Source organism: Pongo abelii, chromosome 8, assembly GCF_028885655.2.
Source record: "Pongo abelii isolate AG06213 chromosome 8, NHGRI_mPonAbe1-v2.0_pri, whole genome shotgun sequence".
Classification (NCBI taxonomy): domain Eukaryota; kingdom Metazoa; phylum Chordata; class Mammalia; order Primates; family Hominidae; genus Pongo; species Pongo abelii.
In genome coordinates this window covers 121,626,300-121,653,371 of record NC_071993.2, presented here as the reverse complement: position 1 = coordinate 121,653,371, position 27,072 = coordinate 121,626,300, and the positions used below count along the sequence as shown (strand labels likewise).

At 38.7% G+C, this 27,072-nt stretch overlaps 1 protein-coding gene across 5 annotated transcripts in view; it reads left to right on the top strand.

Annotated features, from left to right (window-relative positions):
* Positions 1–27,072, top strand: part of ABLIM1 (actin binding LIM protein 1) — a 341,667-nt gene that overhangs the window by 170,520 nt on the left and 144,075 nt on the right. For all 5 annotated transcript variants that reach the window (XM_054521712.2, NM_001133801.2, XM_054521710.2 and 2 more), the window contains 1 exon segment: positions 26,666–26,849. In XM_054521712.2, coding sequence (XP_054377687.2) covers positions 26,666–26,849 — 184 coding nt within the window.

Below are 27,072 nucleotides of genomic sequence, written 5' to 3'. Positions count from 1 at the left end.
GTCTTTACTTTTTATAAGTCCCAGCAGCAATAGCAGTCTTTTACCTGAGGAATGCTGTCTTCCTCCTAGCCCAAGTGACCCAATTGCAACCAAGTCCTAAAACAACAATTTTGTTTTCTTCTTGTTTCACCTAGAGTGGCGATGTTCAGGTGCTGAACTGATGTCCTGGGACAGAGGATTTTGGGTGGGGAGCATGTGCCAAAACAAGCCCAGGCTTTTGGTCAAGACCTGGCTGAGTGCACAGGAGGCACATTCCAGTTCTGACTGTGACCTCGAGTCCAGCCAAGCTTTCTCCCTGGAATTCCCTTCCCTCCCTCCCACCTGCCTCTCCTTCACATGTATACCTTGTCGGCAAAGCCTTCTATTTCTTGAGTGGTGGCAGAGGTTGATTTCCCCTAGAAAGAAAGGCCAAAGATGTAAATGCGTTTGGGAATGAAAAGCAAGGATGAACTCTTTTTGCTAAAAATAGGTTTTGAAAAAAAAGGAGAAAGGGGACACTGAACATTTTACACAAGAGCTAAACAAATATGAAGGTGGGAAAGGGTTGCGATGGAGGAGTTAGAGTTGATAGCACAAACTTAGATCAGTTTCAGACCCCATGACTTCACAGGTTTAGCTGTGACAAGGTAGGGATTGGTGAGCAGAAATTGTGTTGGTGAACTCATCTCACTTTCTAAAATGCCTGACATTGTGGGATCTGATGGTTCATGAGGTACTCATCCATTTACTACATGTTGTATATTGTGATGGGGGGTCTCGCTGTGTTGCCCAGGCTGGTCTCAAACTCCTGAGCTCAAGTGATCCTGAGTAGATGGGAATACAGGCATGTGCCACCATGCTAGGCCCATTTACTAAATGTTAATTGAACACATACTCCATGCAGGACACTGTGCTAAGTGCTAATAATAGAGACAGCATACCAGGTTGTCAACGAACTCCTGGGGTATTAGAAGAGACATATAAGTAAGCAACATTTACGAGACCAAGTAATAAGTCCTGTGATGGAGAGGTGCATAGCATGCAGGCTGGGAGGGCCACAGGGGAGTTGGAATGGAGACGGGGAGAGCCACAGGTGGGACTAGTGTAGGGTAATGGCAGGTGCAATAGAAAATAGAAGATTTAAGAGACAAAGTTAGGGTTGATAGAATTTGATGACTGACTGAGTGGGAGGAGTGAAGAGGGATCCACGTGTCCAGCTGAGCTGCCTGGGTAGATAGATGGAGTTGCCACCAACTATGAAAATATAGAAGCACCTCGCAGGGCAGTGCTGGAGAAAGATGAGTTCAGTTTGGGGTATATTGGGGTTGAGTAACATGGTACATCCAGAGTCCAGTAGGGCTCTGAGATAGTGGTCTATGTTGGGAAGAAGAATTCGGAAGCCCTTGGCATGTGGATAATGGCTGGAGCTATATAATTGTGTGTGAAATTTCCCTGGGAAAGAGCAAAAGGCAGCAAAAGGCAGGAACTGAATACTACGAGATGCCAGCATCTGAAGGAAGGAGAACCTAATTCCCATTTCTCACCTCGGAAAATGTACCCGGGTGGTAATGAGATGAAGAAAGTGGTTTAATTGATGGATGGATTCTGTAATTAAATGCAAAGCAGATCCCAAAAGCTTATGGTATTTCTTATAATAACCCAGTGGGAGTAGAACATGGCTGCAGGGTTCTGAGTGGAGCTATTCTATCTTCAGTATTCACTTTGTTTTGCATCCTCGTCCATTACAGCCTTCATCCCACTAACTTAAAGGAGTTGTTTTAATGTGATCTGTTCATTCTGTCATATTGTTCCAGTGATAGGTTTTTATTGTTTTACTTTGTCTGTATCATGATTGTATTTTATGCTGTATTAGAGAATAAGAAACCTGAAAACAAAAGGGAAGCATTCATCTCTATTTGGATTTGAATGTGTTGGTATTTGTGCAGATTCTTCTCTAGGGGAATTGCTTCTAACAAAGGACAAATTAGCACTGTCTGGCATTTCTAAGTGTCTCTTTAAATGTGAATTATAGTTCATTTTAAGTATACATATTATATATTTTGTTCATGATTTTGATCTATAATTCATTATAACTATTGTCGTTTATCATGAGCATTTTTCAGGGTAAGGACCAAGATCTATTTTTTTTTTTTTTGCCAGAAAGTTCTAGACCATTTAGAAAAGACCAAGGACCAAGGAGACTGCCCAGAGAATCAAGAAGATTGTTCAGCCAAATTGTCTGTTTTCAGTGATCCTTTCCTGGGCTGTCCCATATATAAAATCAACTACTCCCTATATCACATGTCCCTGCCTTATCTTTTTTCTTTTGCATCATTTAATACATTGTATTAATTTATCTTCACCTCCTACTAGAGAGCAAGCTCTTTGAGGGCAGAGATTTTTGTCTGTTTTGTTCACTATAAACCCAGTGCCTAGAACAATGCCTGACATGGCGGGTACTCATAAGGTGAATGAATGAATGAATGAATGAACAATAACCGTATGTTTATTTAGAACTTGGCTATTCATAAATTTGTTTTGTTTTGAGACAGAGTCTCACTCTGTTGCCCAGGCTGGAGTGCAGTGGCACAATCTTGGCTCACTGCAACCTCCACCTCCCAGGTTCAAACTATTCCCCTGCCTCAGCCTCCCTAATAGCTGGGATTACAGGCACTCGCCACCATGCCCAGCTAATGTTTGTATTTTTAGTAGAGATGGGGTTTCACCATGTTGGCCAGGCTGGTCTGAAACTCCTGACCTCAAGTGATCCACCTGGCTCTGCCTCCCAAAGGGCTGGGATTACAGGTATGGGCCACCGCACCCAGCCTTGTAAATGTTTTTAATGGCATAGCTAGTCCCAAAGATTTATCAATTGCTTTACTATAATGTGTGTCTTCAAATGGCTACTAGACAGTAACATTATCTTCTGAAAAGAAAGAGTGCAAGTAAAGATATCTATCACAGATGACTGTGCTACAAGCCTGCCTGGCAGATACCACAGGTAAGGAAACATATGCTCAGGCAGTTCTTGGTTAAACTGTTGCTGCTGCTTAGTTTCACTCTGGTTTAGACCCTTAGCTTTCTCATCTGGGCTCACAGGGGCAGACTGGATGTGGGTTATTTTGGGGCAAAACTAGAAAACTGATAAAACACCAGAAAAATAGAAGTAGTTTCTTGCATTCTCCAAAAGCAGAGCTCAGCCTTTTATTACCTATCTAGAGAATCTTAGTCATTCACAAACTGATTAAAAGGCAGGTTAACCAAAATGAGAGAAACATAAGTGTGATATAAATGTGCTCTCTTCTTATTGCAAGTGGGAACCCACTTTCATACTGTCTTTGTTTAGTAAAGGATGATCCTGAGTATTTTATTTTTTGAATTTTTTGCCATGTTGAAGTGTTACCTTGTCAAATAAATATAATTTAGTTTTTAAAATATTTAGGTTTTGAATTCCAAACTGAAACAGGGTAAGGTCTCATAATCTTTCCAAAATACACTGCTTACTGATTTTGACTCTTGTTGGGAGATAATTATCCATAAGTCTCTTGTGAGCTGAGGTGCTGATAACTTTTTGTTTTGAATTATCTTTTCAAGGACATTTGCACAACAAACAGCCCTGGAAGATAGAAATAGTTTTTCCCTCCAGAGTCAAGGGCAGATTTGTTTGCTGTCTAGTACAATAAAGATAATGTCTGCCTCTGGAGGAAGTATTGGGCCGGTTTTCTTGTAACTCGTTATACAAGAGTGGGGCTTCCTAAGCTCAGGGTTCCTCAGCTCTTATACAAACCCACTGAGAGTGCAGCATCCAGCTAGCCTACTAATGTTGCCCCAAGGGATTTGGGGAGCATGGAGAAACCAGTAACAAATACAAAACTCATGCTGCCCACTGTGTTATGAGTCTTTTGTTTCTGATCCAGGAGTTTCATGTCTTCTGCCAGTATCCATTACACTGGAGCAGGTGAACTTGTTAGCTTGCAAGTAGGGTAAAATCTCAGATTCTTTACAGTTCTTGACAACTCTAAGGTCATGTCTGTGAATGCTTATTTCTTGAGGAAAGGCATGCTGAAGTTCACCCAGCTTTATCAAGGAAGAACAAATTATGTAAGAAAACGATTAGTACAACCAAGGTTATGAGAGAGTTTGTACTATAGAAGGAAGAAAATTGAAATTTTCATCAATCATTTTTAAAATAAGCATTTCACCACTTATATTGCTGGTTCTTCTTATCTCCTGGCCCTGAACCATGGAGTGCCCCATGCTCAGACCTCTTCTCCCTGCCTACTTTCTAGTGACCTCATCCAGTCTCATGGTTTAAACACCGTCTATTCCCTGACGATTCCCAAGTCTGTACTTCTCCTCTGCAGTCCAGACTAGTATCTTCAGCAGCCTTCTCAGCATTTCCAGTAGACATCTCAAATCAAACTCTGCTGATTAGCCCCATACCCACCCCCAACCTTCTTTTCCAGCCTTCTAATTTCAGCAGATATCAAGACTTTCCTTCCACTTGCTCAGGTTAAGAGCCTTGGAGTCATTCTTAACTTCTCTTTTTATCTCATGTGCCACAAATAATCCATCAACAAGTCCTGATGGCCCCATCTTCATAATATGTACAAAATCTGACCATTTATCATGATCCCAAAGATAACCACCCTGGTCCAAGCCACCGTTACCTCTTGCCTGGATTAAGCATTTTAGTGGGTCTCTCTGCATCTGCCTTTACCCACAGTCTCACCCCACTTCTCCCTCAGTTTATTTTCAGTGCAGCAGCTAAGATGATCCTTAAAAAAAGGTCAGATCCTGTCACCTTTCCCAAGAACTTCTCATCTTTTGGAATGAAATCCACAGACCTCAATTTGACCTTCAAATCCCCTCCCCACTGTTTCTCTCTGAGCTCATCTCCCTCCATTTTCTTCCTGGCTCACTCTGCTGAATTCTGCAGTCCTTCCTGATCGTTCTTAAACAAACCGAGTGCCAAATAGCCTCAGGACCTTTGCACTTACTATTTCTTTGCCTTGACAAGCTCTTCACTCGGATATGTGTGCCTGGTGCCCTCCCATACCTACTTTGGGTCTCTTCTCAAATGTCACTTATCAATGAGGCCATCCTTGACACCATCTGATGTGTATATGTGTATATATCTGTGCATGTGTGTGTACATATATATGTATTTATGTATTATATAATTTATGTATGGTTTATTTGTTTATTGCCTGTGTCCTCTGACAAGAATATAGGCATCAGTGGGGCAGGGAGTTTGTGCTAGCAATTCTTAGGAAAAAAGTCTAACTTATAGTAGGCACTCAATAATATATATTGACTTGAATGATTGAAATGTTTATCATTGAGTGATACATGGGTTGAATATCCCCGATCCAAAAATTTCAAATCTGAAATGCTCCAAAACTCTAAAACTTTTTGAGAGCTAACAGGACACCGAAAGGAAGTGCTCGTGGGAGCGTTTTGGATGTCGGATATTTGAATTAAGGATGCTCAACCAGGAAGTATATAATGCAGATATTCCAAAATCTGAAAAAAATCCAAAGTTTGGAATGCTTCTGGTCTTAGGCATTTCAGATAAGAGATGCCACCTGTACTATTTATAGATAGTTATTTACAAATTATTAAATTATTTACAGATTAATAAATTATTCAATCCAGGTCACTAAGACTTGGTTTCAGTTAATATTTTTGTTAAGTATGAGAAGGAAGAATTTTTTTACGTGGTTCCCAGCATTTTTCACACAGTGAGAAAGTATTCTTTCTTTAATCCTTTTTTTATCCTTCTACTTTGATGAAGCAGAATATCTTTATAACAAAGATAGAACAGCTTTCAGGCCCAGGGATTTTATCAGACAATGGTATCGAAGCTCAAATTTAATTATACCATTTAATATTTATTTTTACAGATTATATATAGAGGAAATGATAACTGGCTATTGACTTAAGACAGTGGTATATATTTGCCTTTTTAAATAGTCATATTTAATAAAGGTAAACTGATTTTTTTTAAAAATTAAGGAAATAGAATAGGTAGATAAAAACTATGGCAAATAATAGTGAAGGTGGTATCTGAGTGAAATTGGGAAATTCCAAGAAATGCCCATCCTGATGGCATGCTTGAATTTGCATCTGAAGTGATGAGGTCATTTTCAATGTAGTCTTCAGAGTCAACTTTACCATATTATAGCCATGACATCTATTGAGAAGTAGAAAAACTGCACTTACATAAATATAGTGAAACAGTTGAACTGTTATGGTGAGATTGGTCTGCCACTAATTAGATTGAATTAGTGAAATTTGTATTGTAGTTGAAAAGTGTGATATAAGAGTTGACTCTATGTTGGCCATGATTTTCTTCCATTTAATCTGAGAAGGGATTTTGATGGTGTCTAGAGAGGTATTCTAGACCAAGTGGGAGATAGAGGACAAAAGGAGGGTTCCTTGATAAGGTCAACCAAGACCAAATGAAATAAGCACCTTAAAAATTTTTTGTCCATATTAAACCCATGCAGAACAGCTTGGAGTAGACTTTCTCTGTGATGGAAGTGGCATTTGGGGGTACCTTCAAAGTGTCTTCTTCATCCTTTGCCTGTAGGTCCCCAATGTCCCACTATCTGCCATGAAAATCCTAGGCAAGGCTCAGGGTGGATCTCACTTTCCTTCCGGGACAGAGTATTTACAATGTACCTCAGCATCAGTGACAGGCTTTCTGCTATGCCTGCAGAACTAAAACTAACTAAAACCCTGAGTTTCTCCTTATTCACATTACAAGTAGCAGAACCTTTAGTGAGAAGTAGGAAGAACCTCAGTAGATATCATGTATCAGGAAATACTATGTATACAGTTTAAAAGCTAATTGGGGAGGGGTTAAACTTCTAAAACTCTTTAGTGCAGAGTTCATAAAGTGTGGACCAAGAAGAACCTAACCCAGAGTGACCCAGACGCTGATTAATGGTTCACATTCCTGACCTCTCACCTCTAGTCTCACGGTCAGCATCTCCGTGGTTGGGGTCTAGCATTTTCAACCAGCTTCTTAAGTAAGCACATCTTGTGTCACTCAACAATGGGGGTATGTTCTAAGAGACACATCATTAGGTCATTCCATTGTGTGTGAACATCATAGAGTGTACCTCCACAAACCTAGCTAGTATAGCCTACTGCACAGCTAGGCCATATGGTATAGCCTATTACTCCTAGGCTATGAAGCTGTATAGCATGTTACTGGACTGAATTTTGTAGGCAATTGTAACCCAATGGTAAGTATTTGTGTATCTAAACATATCTAAATATAGATCAGGTTTAGTAAAAATACAGTATAAAAACTAAAAATGGTACACCAGTTTAGGGCACTTACCATGAATGGAGCTTACAGGGCTGAAGTTGCTCTATGTGAGTCAGTGAGTGGGGAGTGACTGCGAAGGCCTAGGACATTACTGTACACTACTGTAGACTTTATCAACACTGTACACATAGACTGCTACATTTATAAATAAAGTTTTTCTTTACTAATAAATTAACCTTAGCTCCCTGTAATTTTTACTTTATAAACTTTATTTTTAAAAACTTTTTGACTCTTTTGTAAAACTTTTAGCTTAAAACAAACTCTAAAAAAAGAAAAAAGAAAGAGCCAGGCATGGTGGCACACATTTGTTGTCCCAGCTACTCAGGAGGCTGAGGCAGGAGGATCAAGTGAGCCCAGTAGTTCAAGGCTATAATGGACTATGATCGCACCTGTGATTAGCCACTGCACTCCAGCTTGGGCAACATACCAAGCCCCTCTCTCTCTCTCTCTCTCTCTCTCTTTTTTGAGACAGAGTCTCGCTCTGTCACCCAGGCTGGAGTGCAGTGGTGTGATCTTGGCTCACTGCAATCTCTGCCTCCCAGGTTCAAGTAATTCTCATGCCTCAGCCTCCCAAGTAGCTGGGATTACAGGTGTGCACCACCATACCTAGCTAATTTTTGTATTTTTAGGAGAGACAGGTTTCACCATGCTGGCCAGGCTAGTCTCAAACTCCTGACCTCAGGTGATCTACCTGCCTCAGCCTCCCACAGTGCTGGGATTACAGGCATGAGCCACTGTGCCCATCAAAGACCCTGTCTCTTAAAAAAAAAAAAAAAAACACACACAGACACACACACACACATTGTACAGCTATACAAAAAATTTTCTTTTTTAATATCCTTGTTCTATAAGCTTTTCTCTATCTTTAAAATTTGTGTTTTTAAAACTTTTAAAACTTTTTTTGTTAAACTAAGACATAAATGTACACATTATCCTAGGCCAAGTCATCACTAGGTGATAGGAATTTTTCAGCTCCATTATGATCTTATGAGACCATCATTGTACAGGCAATCTGTTGTTGACTGAAATATCATTATGCAGTGCATAAATTAAATATTCCAAGTTTGAGAACCACTGCTTTGTTGGACATAGGGCGGGAAGTTTCTAGCTTGAATTGGTAGTGGGGTGATGGAGGGGGAAAAATATAGGTCCACGAAAAGGACAAAAGAAAGAGTATTTCAGGCCAGACACGGTGATTCATGCCTGTAATCCCGATACTTTGGAAGGCCGAGGCGGGCGGATCACTTGAGGTCAGGAGTTTGAGACCAGCCTGGCCAACATGATGAAACCCCATCTCTACTAAAAATACAAAAAAATTAGCCAGGCATGGTGGTGCACGCCTGTAGTCCCAGCTACTCAGGAGGCTGAGGCAGGAGAATTGCTTGAACTGTGGAGGTGGAGGTTGCAGTGAGCTGAGATGGCACCATTGCACTCCAGCCTGGGAGACAGAGCAAGACTCCGTCTAAAAAAAAAAAAAAAAAAAGAAGAAGAAGAGTATTTCAGCTACCTGTTCCGTTCCATCTAGATAAAGGTTCTCTGATCATGGCCTTTGTGGCCTAGGAAATTCCATGGAATTGGGCTTTTTTTCAAAATAGCCTCATTAATTGTAGAATGTAGGTAGGAGACACTCAACTAAAGAACAGGCAGAAGAACTCATGCTCTACCCTCACCTCACTGGCAATGGGGAGATGGGAAACGTCCTGGTACCCAGGTGTGCCCTGTGATTCTGAGGAGGAGCAAGGGAGCAAGAGTGAGAAACTCCCTATCATACAATTTTTCTGCACCCAGAAGTTCAAAGCTGAAAATTGAAATCAAATGATCATCAATGATGAAAACCCTGGTTAAGCTAGGGGCATAGCATAAATTCTGAGTGCTCAGGCACTCAAAAATAAGTTATACATAATCAAATTATATACAGACGTGATCTCTGCCTTCATAGGGATATTAATCAGACATTCAAATGGTCATATAAATATGATGGGTTTAAAGGTATATATGACATGGTACCTACCCCTGAAGAACCTGTGAGCTGGAGAGCAAGGTGCTTACTAGTGGAAGCATAGCTGGTAGCAGGACAGGTGCAGGTGAGCGGTTCAGACGCCAGAGGCCAGTGATTCAGAGACCACTTAGAGCTCAGTCTCATTGGTCTGGGGATGTTGCCAAGGAGCACACAAGATTTGAACATAAACCTCCAGAAAACCAAATAGCCTTCCCAGGACTAAAGAGGGGAGCATGGTAGGCGTAGTCAGGTGTGGGGGCTGCCTTGTTCAGGGCAGTGGGTGGTGAGTACACAGATGTGGCTAGAGTTGACAGTTACCTTAATTTGAGCAAGCAAACTTTCTACTAGAAATAAATGGAACTGTGATGCTCCTATTGTCATTGAAAAGATGGCACTTTAAACATTAATCAGAATAACATTATTCCCTTTCAAAAATGGAAGTAGTTTTGTATGTTATTTATAGCCGTATTATTTTAAAGAGAATTCTGAACACTGGGCATCTGTGGAAAATTAAAAAAAAAATCAGATCATGTAAGCTCTTCTTTCAGGGTAGCATCGGCAGAAATCCTTATATAGAATAGAATGATATTTTGATAGAGTCTGTTACCACTTAGCAGTGTGAGTCTTAACTATGTGTAGAGGGTGTGGGAAATGATATCTTTTGATAGCTTCTTTAATCCCTTGCTCCTCTATCTGTAATTTTCGATCCATGAAGACAGCCCATGAACATCAAAAGTATTGTTAAAGTGTTAATCTAAAGCTATTAGAAAATTCAGATTACAACAATGAGTTGGAATAAATTTTTCAAGAATTAGCCTTTTTAAAAGATTGTGTTCTATGAAAGGCTTGGGAAAAGCATCCCATCTGCAACAGTACTTTCCATTTTTGCCATTTTAGGCTAAGATGTTTATCAGGTCAGGATCAGTCCATGTAGGACATGTGAACTTATAAAGTGCATAGATATTTGTGGAGTAAAGTGGATCAAGATGGGAGTACGCAGTTGAAGATACAGATTAAGGGTTTTCTGTTTCATTTTTTTAAGGTAAAATTGTATTATCTAATTCCTAAGGTATAAGAACTAACTATATATCATTTCTGAAATGGAGTTTTGGAAAGTAGTTAAAATGATGAGTTTGGACTTCCTTTCATTGCAGTGTAATCCCTGGGATTTCACCTAGATATTTAGGTCGGGAAAATAGCATGATCGTATTGTCCATATCCGCAAGGATGAGTGTGCTGGCTGTCCTGGATAGATGTGCCATTTATTCTATCATAAATATTTCCAAACCAAATAGATAGAATAGCTCTCTTCAGGAGCCTGCTCTCATTTGCAATTGCCTTCAAGGTTAGAGTTTATGTAACCTACATCTCTTAGTACATGTAAAACAAATGCTTTCCCATTTTGTCCTCAGATGGAAAAGAGTTGATCATTGATTTCCTTAAAAGAACCCATGATACACTTAAAGACCATCATTACCCTGACTTCTTTTTCTTTGGTCTAATCCTATCTACTTTTTTAAAGTGCTCCTTCCCAGCCCTTTAATTATTCCTGTTGCTACCCTGTGATCCCATTCTAGTTTCTTCTCATTCACCTTAAACCATGGTGCACTTAACTAGCCACAGTCTTGTTCTCTGTAATCAGAGCCTGCTTAGTATAGCTAAACACAAACTAGAGCATAGCCCAACGCTATACACAGCACATATGAATGGAAATTCTCTTAGGTTATTGAGTTGTGGTCAATTTCAGTTGCTGAAAGAGTTGAGAAGAGCCTTAAGAGACTAGAGAAGTTGGATGATGAGTGAAGTTTCTACCTTGGCACCACTATTTTGATGCCAATTAGGTAGTTTCAGGGACAAAGATGTACTTACTGGCTTAATGTCATGCAGAAATGCCCTTTACCTGATGCTATGCCAGAGGAACTTGGCTCTGGACACAGGGTCCAGACACCAGCCTGATTTAAAGTAGTATGAAATAGGGGGTTAAGAAAAATAATTGTCCATCTCTGTAAGTATTATGGAAGACATAAAGCATACGAAGTGGTCTTTGCCTTCAGTAAGCTTGCAGTCAAGACAAGGAGACAATCATAGTGACAGTGGATGGAGTATCACAAGAGATCATATTAAAAGCTAGATGTCAATCATTGTTCTGTATCTCAAGGATGCAGAGCCCTGGGGGACTGGAGGAGGCGGTCAGCTTTGCCATGAGGGCGAACCTGAGAGGGGCTGGGAGCCTGGGTGAAGTTAGCATCACCATAGTGGTGAAAAGAATGTCAGTGCGGTGCTGAGGAGATTGACTGGAGTAAAGTGCTGGTGTTTGGGAAGAGTCAGATGAATGTTTGGAAGATGTGGGGGGCTTACATGCAAGATCAAAGCATTTGGCAAAGTGGAGCAGGAAAACCTGTTGATGAAAGCATCGTCTTTACCATATTAATTTGGAAGAGGTAAGCAGGGGAGATCGGGCAGGGCAGCAACTAGAGAAAAAGAGCCCCTTAGGAGGGATAATAGACCCCATGCTAATGGTTTCTTGTAGTTTCTGGTAAAAAATGGTATTTGTGCCTTTGTTTTTTTATAAGGTCAGTTTATAGACACACATATAGCTATGGCTGGGGCTGTCTCTTGTGCCTGGAATTTATAAATGGCAAAGATACATGACCTTTTATGTATCTTGTCATCCATGTATGTATGGTTGTGTATCTGGAGACTAAAAAAGGGAAAGGAATAGTAGAGAATGTAGACCTTAATAAAACTTACCTTTGAGTCCAAAATTCCAACGTGTGGCCTAGTTTGAAATGTAATTCCCTGGGGTTAACAAGGTCGTTCCTGTTAAGCATAGCCAGCCATTCATTTCTTTCTTGTGCATATTTTCAGCCCTAATGCCTGATACTAAAGTAATCTGTGCTATGGTAGAAGACTTTAATACTTATTTTTCTGTTATGGGCCAAATCTTAGAAAGCAAAAAAAAAAAACAAAACAAAACTGAGTGAGAATATTTATTTCTGGATGATATCATTGTTTCTTGAGCTGTTTATAATTAATATTGTTTGCACATGAAGTTCTACAACAGGTTAAACAACAAGCTTACTGTGCAGTCAAAGATTTTATTAATAAATAGAGGTTTCAAAATGATTTCTTTCCAATCAAGGTTCTTTACTTAATATTGTAAATTCAAACTCTGAATTAAATACAAACTCTCAAATGCCTTGCTGTGGGGTCCGTTTTATCATCTGGTTGAGCTTGTAACTATCATCTTTCCCAGAAATGATAATTGATTTTGATGTGCATTTAGAAGTTAATGTGAAACACTCTTAAAATATGTTTTTTGAGGCTTAGGATTTGCTTTCAGAACAATGCATTAGCAAAAGATATTTCTGGTGGGAAGTGGCCCCCTCACATTATTGTTGATGAGTCTCTGCTCAGCTATTTTGAGCTCTGGGCTACAGTGGATGGTACTTTTGAGCTGCCGTGTGTGGTACTTTCAGCTACACTGCTCTGGATTTCAGAGCAAAAATGGATTAACTCAGATCCCATACTGTAATGGAATTTTTGGTGGTTTGAGATGACATTGTGTCATAGTCTACTTTTGTATTCTCTAGGAAGATAGGGTTTGATGAATAGACTAACATCTTGGATGAAATAAAACTTTAAAAAAATTTAGTTGGAGAGCAGAGGCAGAAGATGGGAAGCATTTGGTATTCGCAGTGCTAATTGGTGTGAAGTGTTTGAGAGTTCTGTACCCTGTGTTTGCTCCAGCCCAGCTCTAGCACATGACAGCCTAGGAAGGTGCAGGGATGATGTAGTCCCAGGCAGAGAGGAACAGGACTTTCTTTTCTTTTCTTTTCTTTTTTCTTAATTTTGACTTTTACTTTAGATTCAGTGGGTACATGTGCAGGTTTGCTACATGCGTGTATTGTGTGATGCTGAGGGTTAGGGTACGATTGAAATCATCACCCAGGTAATAAGCATAGTACCCAATAGGTAGCTTTTCTACCTTTCCCTGCCTGCTTCCCCACCCTTGCATTCCCCAGTGTCCATTGTTCCCATCTTTATGTCCATATATACCCACAGTTTAGCTCCCGATTATAAGCGAGAACATGCAGTATTTGGTTTTCTGTTTCTGCATTAGTTTGCTTAGGATAATGGACTCCAGCTACATCCATGTTGCTACGGAGGACATGATTTCATTTTCTTTTATGGCTGCATAGTATTCACCGTGCATATGTGCCACATTTTCCTTATTCAATCTGCCATTGACAGGCACTTAGATAGATTCCATGTCTTTACTGTTGTAAATGGGGCTGTGATGAACAGACGAGTACATGTGTCTTTTGGTGGAACAATTTATTTTTCTTAGGCTGTATCCCCAGTGATGGTATTGCTGGGTTGAATGGCAGTTCCATTTTTAGTTCTTTGAAAAGTCTCCAAACTGCTTTCCACAGTGACTTAACAAATTTACATCCCCACCAACAGTGTGTGTGTGTGTGTGTGTTCGTGTGTTCCCTTTTCTTTTCTTTTTTTTTTTTAAAAGGATCAACATTTATTGACAAGAAAAGAGCCCCAAGATATATTGTAGAATGAAAACATCAAGTTGTGAAACATATGTACCATTTGATACCCTCTACAATATTTCTATAGGTACATATATATGCATGAAACTCATAGAAAAAGGTCTGGCATGATACACACCAAACTAATAAAGTGGCTTTCTCTGGAGAGGGAATTAAGGTATATTGAAGATAATATATATACAATATATCACACACATCTTAAATGTTCAATTTGAAGAGTTCTAACAATTGTATAATCCCATGTTACCACCACACAAAACAAGATGTAGAATGTTTTCATCATCCCGAAACGTCCTTTGTGCCTGTTTCTAGTCAATTTGAGGTAGGAGGTGGGACTCTACTCCAGGGGTGGAGCTCAGACACCAGACCAAATTGAGGACTAGCTAAAATAGGGACTGGGCTGAAGCAGCTTTCCGTAAGACATGCCCACCAGTGCGCCATGTCAATTTTTTTTTTTTTTTTTTTTTTTGCCTGGTGGTATTTTTATTGGGATCACATTTTTTTTTTTGATTTATAATCTAATCCACTCAGAGATAATCACTGTTAATTTTAATACATATACATCCAATCTCTTGCTTCCTCACATTTTTGCAATCAAGATTTTTTTTTCTTTTATTATTATTATTATTATTATTATTATTATTATACTTTAGGTTTTATGGTACATGTGCGCAATGTGCAGGTAAGTTACATATGTATACATGTGCCATGCTGGTGCGCTGCACCCACCAACTCGTCATCTAGCATTAGGTATATCTCCCAATGCTATCCCTCCCCCCTCCCCCCACCCCACAACAGTCCCCGAAGTGTGATGTTCCCCTTCCTGTGTCCATGTGTTCTCATTGTTCAATTCCCACCTATGAGTGAGAATATGCGGTGTTTGGTTTTTTGTTCTTGCGATAGTTTACTGAGAATGATGATTTCCAATTTCATCCATGTCCCTACAAAGGACATGAACTCATCATTTTTTATGGCTGCATAGTATTCCATGGTGTATATGTGCCACATTTTCTTAATCCAGTCTATCATTGTTGGACATTTGGGTTGGTTCCAAGTCTTTGCTATTGTGAATAATGCCGCAATAAACATACGTGTGCATGTGTCTTTATAGCAGCATGATTTATAGTCCTTTGGGTATATACCCAGTAATGGGATGGCTGGGTCGAATGGAATTTCTAGTTCTAGATCCCTGAGGAATCGCCACACTGACTTCCACAAGGGTTGAACTAGTTTACAGTCCCACCAACAGTGTAAAAGTGTTCCTATTTCTCCACATCCTCTCCAGCACCTGTTGTTTCCTGACTTTTTAATGATTGCCATTCTAACTGGTGTGAGATGGTATCTCATTGTGGTTTTGATTTGCATTTCTCTGATGGCCAGTGATGGTGAGCATTTTTTCATGTGTTTTTTGGCTGCATAAATGTCTTCTTTTGAGAAGTGTCTGTTCATGTCCTTCGCCCACTTTTTGATGGGGTTGTTTGTTTTTTTCTTGTAAATTTGTTGGAGTTCATTGTAGATTCTGGATATTAGCCCTTTGTCAGATGAGTAAGTTGCGAAAATTTTCTCCCATTTTGTAGGTTGCCTGTTCACTCTGATGGTAGTTTCCTTTGCTGTGCAGAAGCTCTTTAGTTTAATTAGATCCCATTTGTCAATTTTGGCTTTTGTTGCCATTGCTTTTGGTGTTTTAGACATGAAGTCCTTGCCCATGCCTATGTCCTGAATGGTAATGCCTAGGTTTTCTTCTAGGGTTTTTATGGTTTTAGGTCTAACATTTAAGTCTTTAATCCATCTTGAATTGATTTTTGTATAAGGTGTAAGGAAGGGATCCAGTTTCAGCTTTCTACATATGGCTAGCCAGTTTTCCCAGCACCATTTATTAAATAGGGAATCCTTTCCCCATTTCTTGTTTTTGTCAGCTCTGTCAAAGATCAGATACTTGTAGATATGTGGCATTATTTCTGACGGCTCTGTTCTGTTCCATTGATCTATATCTCTGTTTTGGTACCAGTACCATGCTGTTTTGGTTACTGTAGCCTTGTAGTATAGTTTGAAGTCAGGTAGTGTGATGCCTCCAGCTTTGTTCTTTTGGCTTAGGATTGACTTGGCGATGCGGGCTCTTTTTTGGTTCCATATGAACTTTAAAGTAGTTTTTTCCAATTCTGTGAAGAAAGTCATTGGTAGCTTGATGGGGATGGCATTGAATCTGTAAATTACCTTGGGAAGGATGGCCATTTTCATGATATTGATTCTTCCTACCCATGAGCATGGAATGTTCTTCCATTTGTTTGTATCCTTTTTTATTTCCTTGAGCAGTGGTTTGTAGTTCTCCTTGAAGAGGTCTTTCACATCCCTTGTAAGTTGGATTCCTAGGTATTTTATTCTCTTTGAAGCAATTGTGAATGGGAGTTCACTCATGATTTGGCTCTCTGTTTGTCTGTTATTGATGTATAAGAATGCTTGTGATTTTTGCACATTGATTTTGTATCCTGAGACTTTGCTGAAGTTGCTTATCAGCTTAAGGAGATTTTGGGCTGAGACAATGGGGTTTTCTAGATATACTATCATGTCATCTGCAAACAGGGACAATTTGACTTCCTCTTTTCCTAATTGAATACCCTTGATTTCCTTCTCCTGCCTAATTGCCCTGGCCAGAACTTCCAACACTATGTTGAATAGGAGTGGCGAGAGAGGGCATCCCTGTCTTGTGCCAGTTTTCAAAGGGAATGCTTCCAGTTTTTGCCCATTCAGTATGATATTGGCTGTGGGTTTGTCATAGATAGCTCTTATTATTTTGAGATACGTCCCATCAATTCCTAATTTATTGAGAGTTTTTAGCATGAAGGGTTGTTGAATTTTGTCAAAGGCCTTTTCTGCATCTATTGAGATAATCATGTGGTTTTTGTCTTTGGTTCTGTTTATATGCTGGATTACATTTATTGATTTGCGTATATTGAACCAGCCTTGCATCCCAGGGATGAAGCCCACTTGATCATGGTGGATAAGCTTTTTGATGTGCTGCTGGATTCTGTTTGCCAGTATTTTATTGAGGATTTTTGCATCAATGTTCATCAAGGATATTGGTCTAAAATTCTCTTTTTTTGTTGTGTTTCTGCCAGGCTTTGGTATCAGGATGATGCTGGCCTCATAAAATGAGTTAGGGAGGATTCCCTCTTTTTCTATTGATTGGAATAGTTTCAGAAGGAATGGTACTAGCTCCTCCTTGTACCTCTGGTAGAATTCGGCTGTGAACCCATCTGGTCCTGGACTTTTTTTGGTTGGTAAGCTATTGATTATTGCCACAATTTCAGCTCCTGTTATTGGTCTATTCAGAGATTCAACTTCTTCTTGGTTTAGTCTTGGGAGGGTGTATGTGTTGAGGAATTTATCCATTTCTTCTAGATTTTCTAGTTTATTTGCATAGAGGTGTTTGTAATATTCTCTGATGGTAGTTTGTATTTCTGTGGGATCGGTGGTGATATCCCCTTTATCATTTTTTATTGCATCTATTTGATTCTTCTCTCTTTTTTTCTTTATTAATCTTGCTAGCGGTCTATCAATTTTGTTGATCCTTTCAAAAAACCAGCTCCTGGATTCATTTATTTTTTGAAGGGTTTTTTGTGTCTCTATTTCCTTCAGTTCTGCTCTGATTTTAGTTATTTCTTGCCTTCTGCTAGCTTTTGAATGTGTTTGCTCTTGCTTTTCTAGTTCTTTTAATTGTGATGTTAGGGTGTCAATTTTGGATCTTTCCTGCTTTCTCTTGTGGGCATTTAGTGCTATAAATTTCCCTCTACACACTGCTTTGAATGCATCCCAGAGATTCTGGTATGTTGTGTCTTGGTTCTCGTTGGTTTCAAAGAACATCTTTATTTCTGCCTTCATTTCGTTATGTACCCAGTAGTCATTCAGGAGCAGGTTGTTCAGTTTCCACATAGTTGAGCGGTTTTGAGTGAGATTCTTAATCCTGAGTTCTAGCTTGATTGCACTGTGATCTGAGAGACAGTTTGTTACAATTTCTGTTCTTTTACATTTATTGAGGAGAGCTTTACTTCCAAGTATATGGTCAATTTTGGAATAGGTGTGGTGTGGTGCTGAAAAAAATGTATATTCTGTTGATTTGGGGTGGAGAGTTCTGTAGATGTCTATTAGGTCCACTTGGTGCAGAGCTGAGTTCAATTCCTGGGTATCCTTGTTGACTTTCTGTCTCGTTGATCTGTCTAATGTTGACAGTGGGGTGTTAAAGTCTCCCATTATTAATGCTCCACAGCCTTGGAGCATCTGTTTTTTTGTTTGTTTGTTGTTGTTTCTTTTTGACTTTTTAGTAATAGCCGTTTGGACTGATGTGATATGGTATCTTGTTGTGGTTTTGATTTGCATTTCTCTGATGATTAGTGATGTTGAACATTTTTTCATATGTCTGTTGGCTTCTTGCATATCTTCTTTTAAGAAGACATGTTTTTTGGTCACTTTTGGAGTTATTTGTTTTTTGCTTGTAGAATTAAATTCCTTATAAATTCTGTATAATAGACTTTTGTTGGATGCACAGTTTGCAAATATTTTCTCCCATTCTGTAGGTTGTCTGTTTACTCTGTTGATAGTTTCTTTTGCTGTGCAGAAGCTCTTTAGTTTAATTAGATCCCACTTGTCAATTTTTGTTTTTGTTGTAATTGCTTTTAAGGAGTTAGTCATAAATTCTTTGCCAAGGCCGATGTCCAGAAGGGTATTTCTTAGGTTTTCTTCTAGAATTTTTGTAGTTTTAGGTCTTACCCTTAAGCCTTTAATCTATCTTGAATTAATTTTTCATATACAAAAATTAACTCAAGATAGGTAGGGGCCTAGTTTCATTCTTCTGCATATGGATAGCCAGTTATCCCAGCACTGTTTATTGAATAGAGAGTCCTTTCCTCCATTGCTTATTTTTGTCTACTTTGTTGAAGATTCGCTGGTAGTAGGTATGTAACTTTATTTCTGGGTTCTCTATTCTGTTCCATTGGTCTATGTGTCTGTTTTTGTACCAGTACCATGCTCTTTTGGTTACTGTAGCCTTGTAGTATAGTTTGAAGTCAGATAATGTGATTCCTCTAGCTTTGTTCCTTTTGCTTAGGATTGCTTTGGTTATTCAGGCTCTTTTTTGGTTCCATATGAATTTTAGAATAGATTTTTGTAATTCTATGAAAAATGATGTTGGTAGTTTCATAAGAATAGCATTGAATCTGTAGATTGCTTTGGGCAGTATAGCCATTTTAACAAGTTTGATTCTTCCAATCCATGAGCATGGAATGTGTTTTTTGTTTGTTGCATCATCTATGATTTCTTTCAGCAGTGTTTCATTCTCCTTGTAGACATCTTGCACCTCTTTGGTTAGATGGTTTCCTAGGTGTTTTTGTGTGTGTGGCTATTGTAAATGGGATTGCATTCTTGACTTGGCTCTCAGATTGAACTTTCTTGGTGTGTAGAAATTATACTGGTTTTTGTATATTTATTTTGTACCTGAAACTTTATTGAAATCATTTGTCAGTTCTAGGAGCCTTTTGGTGGAGTCTTTAGGGTTTTCCAGGTATAGAATCATATCATCAGCAAAGAGAGACCATTTGACGACTTTTTTTCCTATTTGGATGTCTTTTATTTCTTTCTCTTGCCTAATTGCTCTGGCTAGGACTTCCAGTTCTATGGAGTGGTGAAAGTTGGCATCCTTGTCTTGTTCCAGTTCTTAATGGAAATGCTTCCAGCTTTTGCCTGTTCAGTATGATATTGGCTGTGAGTTTGTCTTAGACAACTCCTATTATTTTGAAGTATGTGGAACAGGATTTTGGCCTAAGGGTAAATTAGTACATCTAGAGCACATGGCCCTCATTATGGAAATGAGGAGGGTGTAAGATAGGTCCCAGAAATTTCACGGGGCAAATTCAGAAGGGCTCCTTCTTCCCTGAGAAGAGCTGACCACCTGGCAGCATGCTAGATGGGTTTTCCTAGAAAAGAGAAGAAAGGACCCACCCGAGCCTACTGGCACCCCAATTAAAATGCTCATGTTGCTCAAAACTGAATTGAAAACATTGATCATGTTTGCCTAGCATCCCCCTCTCTCTTACTGGTACAAATTGATTAAAACCTGTATGAGAGCAGTAGCACAAGAAAGAGATGTTCAGTCTGCTGATATGGATGAAGAAAATGTCTTTTACATTTTGCCCCCAAAACCCACCATTGGGTAGAGTTTTAGGTATGATCCATTCTCTTAAATGTTTCTCAGTATGAACTAGTGAACAGGCAGATGGAGTGTTGCTGCAATGAATTTGTTGGAACATAAAATGTTACTACCGTTTTTAGAAGGTTGAAGAAATAGTTGCTACTGCAGCCCTGTTCATGCCATTAAAATACTGTTCTGTTTTCACCCTTATTGGACACCCCCATACTTTGTTCCCCTCCTGTTCCATGGTATTTTTACCACATGGGCAGCTCCTGTTACTTTTTAAAAAAGATTTCAGCTTTTAAAATATGCCTGTTACTAATTTTGCAGCTTTTATATAAAATTTCTTGGATGTACATGTTCTTCTTTAGTAGTTGATTGTATTCAGTGGTTTCTAGAGAATGAATTCCAGAGCATAGCATCCACAAGGCACAGGACTTTTTATAGCCAGGCTTTGGTGGTGGCAAAAAAGGGCAGGATTGAGTTGGGACCTTGAGTGGGGAATGTTTTAAATAATTGATCAGAAGAAAGCAATTAATCTCTTTCACTAGAAGCCCTATTTTTTAATTAAAGGAACCTATGCTTTTCCCTGGGCGTATGTTAACTGTCAGCTAAAGACTAATGGAGCACCCAAAGTAAAAATCTAAATATACCCTACTGAAGTTTGACTTTACTAATTGAGATGTTTGTGATCATTTAGATGGGAAAGTTTTGCTTTGTACCACCAGTGAAGAGTACTTGCTAAGTTATTAATATCAAACAGACCAAAGCTTTCGTTAAAAAAAAAATGTTCACCTTTAGATATTTTTGGTCAAAAAGAGTGATGCCTTTGTCAAAGTATAATTTTCAAAAAGTATAGGACTCTTATACAAATCTGGAATGAGCATGGCTCAAAGATTTATTCAACTTATTAATGACAGAACCAGCAGGATGTTAAAGTTGGTTCCAAGGAGAAATAAAGTTGGGTTGGCTGGGTGCCGTGGTTCATGCCTATATTCCCAACACTTTGGGAGGCCAAGGCAGGAAGATCACTTGAGGCCGAGAGTTCAAGACCAGCCTGTGTATACAAAAAAATTAAAAATTAGCTGTGCATGGTGGCACATGCCTATAGTCCTAAGCTACTTGGGAGGCTAGGGCAGGAGGTTTTCTTGCACCCAGGAGTTGAAGGCTGCAGTGAGCTATGATCATACCACTGTACTCCAGGCTGGGCAACAGAGCAAGACCTTGTCTAAAAAAATGTATATATAATATTATATTATATAATATTTATATGTAATATATAAAAATATATATAATATATAATATATATTATATATATTATATATAATATATATTATATATAATATATAATATATATTATATATATTATATATAATATATATTATATATATAATATATAATATATAATATATATTATATATATAATATATAATATATAATATATTATATAATATATAATATATATATTATATAATATATATATAATATATATAATATATAATATATAATATATATATAATATATAATATATAATATATATATATTATATATTATATATAATATATAAATATATTTTTATTTATATATTATATAATATATATATTTTATAATATATATTTTTATATATATTATATATAATTTTATATATTTGTATATAATTATATATATATAAAATATATTTTATATATATATTTTATAATATATATCAAATATATTTTATATATATATTTTATATATATATCAAATATATTTTATATATATATAAAATATATTTTATATATATTTTTTATAATATATAAATAATATATATTTTATATATATATTTTATTTTATATATATTTTATATATATTTATATATATTTTATATTATATATTATTTATTATATATAATATATATATATAATTATATATATATTATAATTTATATATATAATTATATATATATTATATATAAATATATATATAATATATATATAAAATATATATATATATAATATTAAAATGAAGGAGTGGGTTATAAAGGCATTCAAAAAGGAATGTCAGAATAAGATGGCTGGGCTAGATGTAAAACTGATTCATGGTTCAACACAATGAGAAAACCAGACAGAAGTCATCTGCATCTCTACTGGTCAAGAATAAAAAAGGTAACATTAACTTCTAAAGTCTGGGCCTTTCATCAGTAGGAAAGGGCTTGTCCAACACTGATCTAGTCCCCCCTGGATAATGAAATAATCCTTGTATAAGCTGTTAAACAATGCCCCAGTATGACATTTAAAGAACATGCCTTCTTCCCTTTACCTTGTTTACAAGTTTTGGATAATTTTTCTTAACATTACTATGATTAAAGGTGAACTTCTATTTATATAAGGAACCTAGAGGAGTTAAATTCATAGAGATAGAAAGTAGAATGGGGTTGCCCAGGGCTGGAGGAAGAAGGAATAGGGATTTTAATGGGTACAGAGTTTCACTTTTGCAAGATAAAAAAAGTTCTGTGGATGGATAGCAGTGATGATTGCACAACAATGTGAATGTATCTAATGCCACTGACCTGTACACTTAAAAATGATTAAGATGGTAAATTTTTTGTTATATGCATTTTGTCACAATTAAAAATAAAATTACAAAATGGACTGACACGTGGGTATATGAAGAAAAAATTAATAATTCTTTACCCTCCTGAGAGAACCAGTTTAATGGTTCTGTTTATGTTAACTCACTTTACCTAGTTCATAAAAACATAACTAGACTTATCTAAAAATGGGATTTTTAAAATCGTTTACTCTGTGACATTTGTTCTTTTCACTGAACAATATATCACAGACAGATCAATGTCTGCAACATAGAGGGCTGTCAATATCCACAATCCAGAGGGCTAAATTCATTCTTTTTAATACCAGCTCCATAGACCGGACATAGCATAATTTATTAAACTATTTTTCTACTAATGAAAGTATAGATTGTTTCCTGTTGTTTTTCTTTTCCTGCCAATACGAATGTTGTTAAAAAAAATTGTTTTACTACAGCAGAGCCGTGCTGAAGGCCAGGTTTTGAGTAGTGATAGCAAGAAGGCAGAGGAGGGAATGGATCAAAGAAACACCTCATTGGGCCAGGAGCGGTGTCTCACGCCTGTAATAACAGTACTTTGGGAGGCCAAGGTGGGCGGATCACCTGTGGTCAGGAGTTCAATACCAGCCTGGCCAACGTGGTGAAACCCCATCTCTACTAAAAATACAAAAATTAGCCAGGCGTGGTGGCAGGGACCTGTAATCCCAGCTACTTGGGAGGCTGAGACAGGAGAATCGCTTGAACCCAGGAGGCAGAGGTTGCAGTGAGCTGAGATTGTGCCACTGCACTCCAGCCTAGGCAACAAAGAGTGAAACTCCATCTCAAAAAAAAAAAGAAAGAAAGAAAGAAAAAGAAACACTTCATTGGGGAAATGGGTTGGATTTGGGTCCAGTTGAAGATGTTGATGTTGGCTGGGCATGGTGGCTCACACCTGTAATCCCAGCACTTTGGGAGGCCGTGGTGGGCAGATCACCTGAGGTTAGGAGTTCAACACCAGCCTGACCAACATGGTGAAACCCCATTTCTACTAAAAATACAAAATTAGCTGGGTGTGGTGGCACATGCCTGTAATCCCAGCTATTCGGGAGACTGAGGCAGGAGAATCAATCGCTTGAACCGGGGAGGTGGAGGTTGTAGTGAGCCGAGATCGTGCCATTGCACTCCAGCCTGGGCAACAAGAGTGAAACTCCATCTCAAAAAAAAAAAAAAAACACACACACACAAACAAGAAAATGTTGATGTTGATGTAAGAGTTGGAGAATGGCTACAGCTACCATTTTGATGAGAAAGGGAATAGAAAAAGAACAGCAGAAGGTTTTATGGGGGATGGCAGAGAAACTGCGAGGAAAGGGTGTATTTGGAAAATGCCAGGTTTGAGATAGGCATGGGGTCTGCCTGTGCCCAGCACACAGCTACAAATCAGGGTCTAAAACTTGGGGAAGACATCACCAAGAGAGATCATTAATTTGAGCATCCCTCGCATAAAGTTATAGTTGAGGCTGTGAGAGTGAATGAGATCTGTTCCCAGGGAGGCCTTGCATCATAGAGGGAGGAGATGGCACCCATAGGAGTGACCTGTATTTAGGGGCCTGGCTGCTGAGACTGAGAAGGAGTAGACAGAGGAGGAGAAACAGGAAAGTAAAGCCTGGGGAGGCAAGAGAGGGAAGAGTCTGAAATGATGTGACAGCTGGTCCATTCTCAGGAAAAGTAATAATGTTAAGTATCTTTTAGGTACTGGCATCATAGGCCCCCCTTCTCACTGCTTGTTGCATATGCCTTTAGGAACACCTGCCTCTGGGAGTCGCATCAAACACTGATTTCCTTGTATAAACCACCAGAAATAATGGTATGGTTTGGTAAGCCACCTTGAGCACTACTTTAAGGAAAAAGCCAAATCAAATCATAATAAGGCACAGTTTGAATGTAGCTTGGCATCTCTCAATAGTGTTAAGAATTCATTTTTTAAGGCTATGTTATGTTCACAGAAACTAGGACTTTATTAATAAAGGATACTATATGTCAATTTCACAAAACCGTGTGATCTGGAAAAGGCTGCAGACAGGTGCCCTAAGAAAGCAATAAATACAAATAATTTCTAAAACATTTAGAATTAGCTTTGAAACTATCTCAATCTATTTTTTGTGTATTGCCACCAGATTACCCTTTTGACACCACATCTTTGTATAAAGACTCTGCATTTTTAAGCCATAGCTGACTGGAGGAGAGAATTTAGGGAATTACCAGTAGTCTGGATGGATTGTTTTGTCACTTCTCAGGGCTTTGAGAAATCCTAAGTTTGGAAAAATAACTGAGTCATCAGAACTTGATGTCACTGAGGAGTGAAATCAGTGGGAACCTGCCAAGTTTCAGGCAGGATTCAGTTTATTTCAAACATTGTGTTTCCTGTTTTATATTAGATACAATTAGGTTCCTGAAGAATAATCAAAAGAACACTCTCACCCCTCAAATACCTTGCCATCTTGTAGAAAGATAAGATCTGCACATAGACAGATACTGAAGAAAACACTCTAAGGTTCTGTGACTCTCTACCCCCAGACTGCCTATTGTTGCTGAAGGAATTTGCAATCAGAATGAGGCCAGTCCCCACGTGGGTTCCCCTGACCCACAGGACTCATCTGGGGAAGAAGAAGCAGGTGGGACAACAGTGGGGGCAGAGGAGAGGTTGGCAGGTGAGAGGAGGCAGCAGGTGGTGAATGAGCTGTTTTCCAGATAATATGATCACAGGAGTATTTATAGGGTGGTCAGTTTCAGGCGTGATGGACTCAGGCCATAATCTTGGGTTACTTAATTGTAAATTGCAAAGAAGAAGGTCATGACTGTGGAGTGTTGATCTAAACAAAGACCGATGAATCCACAATGGAAAGCTTGTTTGTGGGTTTCGGATCACCTTGAACGTCTTCCGTAGCTTGTAGTTAGTGAAGAGTCCTGACTGAAGGTGGGGGAGTTGTGACTTTCATCAGAATCTTACTGAGGCCCTAGTTCATCTAGATGAATTAAGGAGTCATGGGAACTCAGCAGATGAACCCTGGGAGCATTCGAGCAGGTCCGTAGGAAAGCAATTTACTGATTGAACTCACCTTGTCCCCACCCCAACTGAATACCAAATAATCAAGAAGAATCCTGGATTCTTTGCCTAAGGAATTATAAATTGGAATCAGTTGACCTTAGGGATAGCAAGGTTAAGGTCAGAGATTTCCAGCTTTGGCTGTTGCTTCTCAGCCATTTGGCAGAGAGAGATCTTTACTGTCAAGGACTGCTTTAGGCTTTATTTGCAGACAAGTTGTTGTGACCTACTCTGGTCTTGTCTGAACACGCAGACCAGGCCCAAGCTCCCACTGCCTGTTTGCACCATTTCCCTAATCCACAGCTGCACAGTCAGAAGGAGATGCCAAAATCCAGACACAATAAAGCATCCAAATGACAGGTCTCTCCTCTTTTGCCAGTTCATTTTTTATCTCCCTATAATATATAAATAATTGGTTTATTCTATTTACTGCACAAAGAAAAAATGAAACATCTGAATTTTTCATAGCAGTGGAAAGTAGTTCCAGAGTATGAAAAAAATATAGCTATTGGAAATTTCAGCTACTGCCTTTGGTATAATGGAAATTTATTACTCAACTCCTAACAATCTTGGCCCAAACCATGCAGTTGTATGGGCAGGCAGTGGGCACCTTTCCTAAATAGCACACTGCCAGGGACACCTTTGCTCATATTTGAGACAGCCTGAACGAAGGGTATCTTTCTATCAAAGACTGTTTGATTATCTCAGAATTTTAGACATATCACAAAAGCCGTTGAGACCTAGCCAGTGGATTTTACTTGTATGAGATATTGCATAGCTCCCAAAGGGAGGGTCAGAGCCCAATAATAAATAGCTCTTTGTACCCGTCCCCTCCCTAGCCCCAAACCATTGAGATCACAGGGTAAGCAACCAGTCAGTATTCAGTCAAAGGCAGTGCTGACCAGCAGTGTGGCAGATAATGACCAGATGTGAACTTGTCTCTCTACAGTGTGTGGCTGTGACCTGGCACAAGGGGGCTTCTTCATAAAGAACGGAGAGTATCTCTGCACCCTGGACTACCAGCGGATGTACGGGACACGCTGCCATGGCTGTGGGGAGTTCGTGGAGGGCGAAGTGGTGACCGCTCTGGGCAAGACCTACCATCCCAATTGCTTTGCTTGTACTATCTGCAAGTAAGTGAGCTTATCTTTCCAAAGCCTACACCTTCCTCCAACAGAGAAATGCTGGTTTGGGCTGTTAAAGCTTGGATTATACACCTTTTGTCTTGAGTAGCACGTAGTCTTATCCTTAGATTTCTTTCTTACTGTACTATCAGTCTTAGTAAAAAAGTAGATTAGTTGGAAACTGTATGCGTGATGTCCTTTACAAAGTAATATGACTGATTTTTAGTAGATT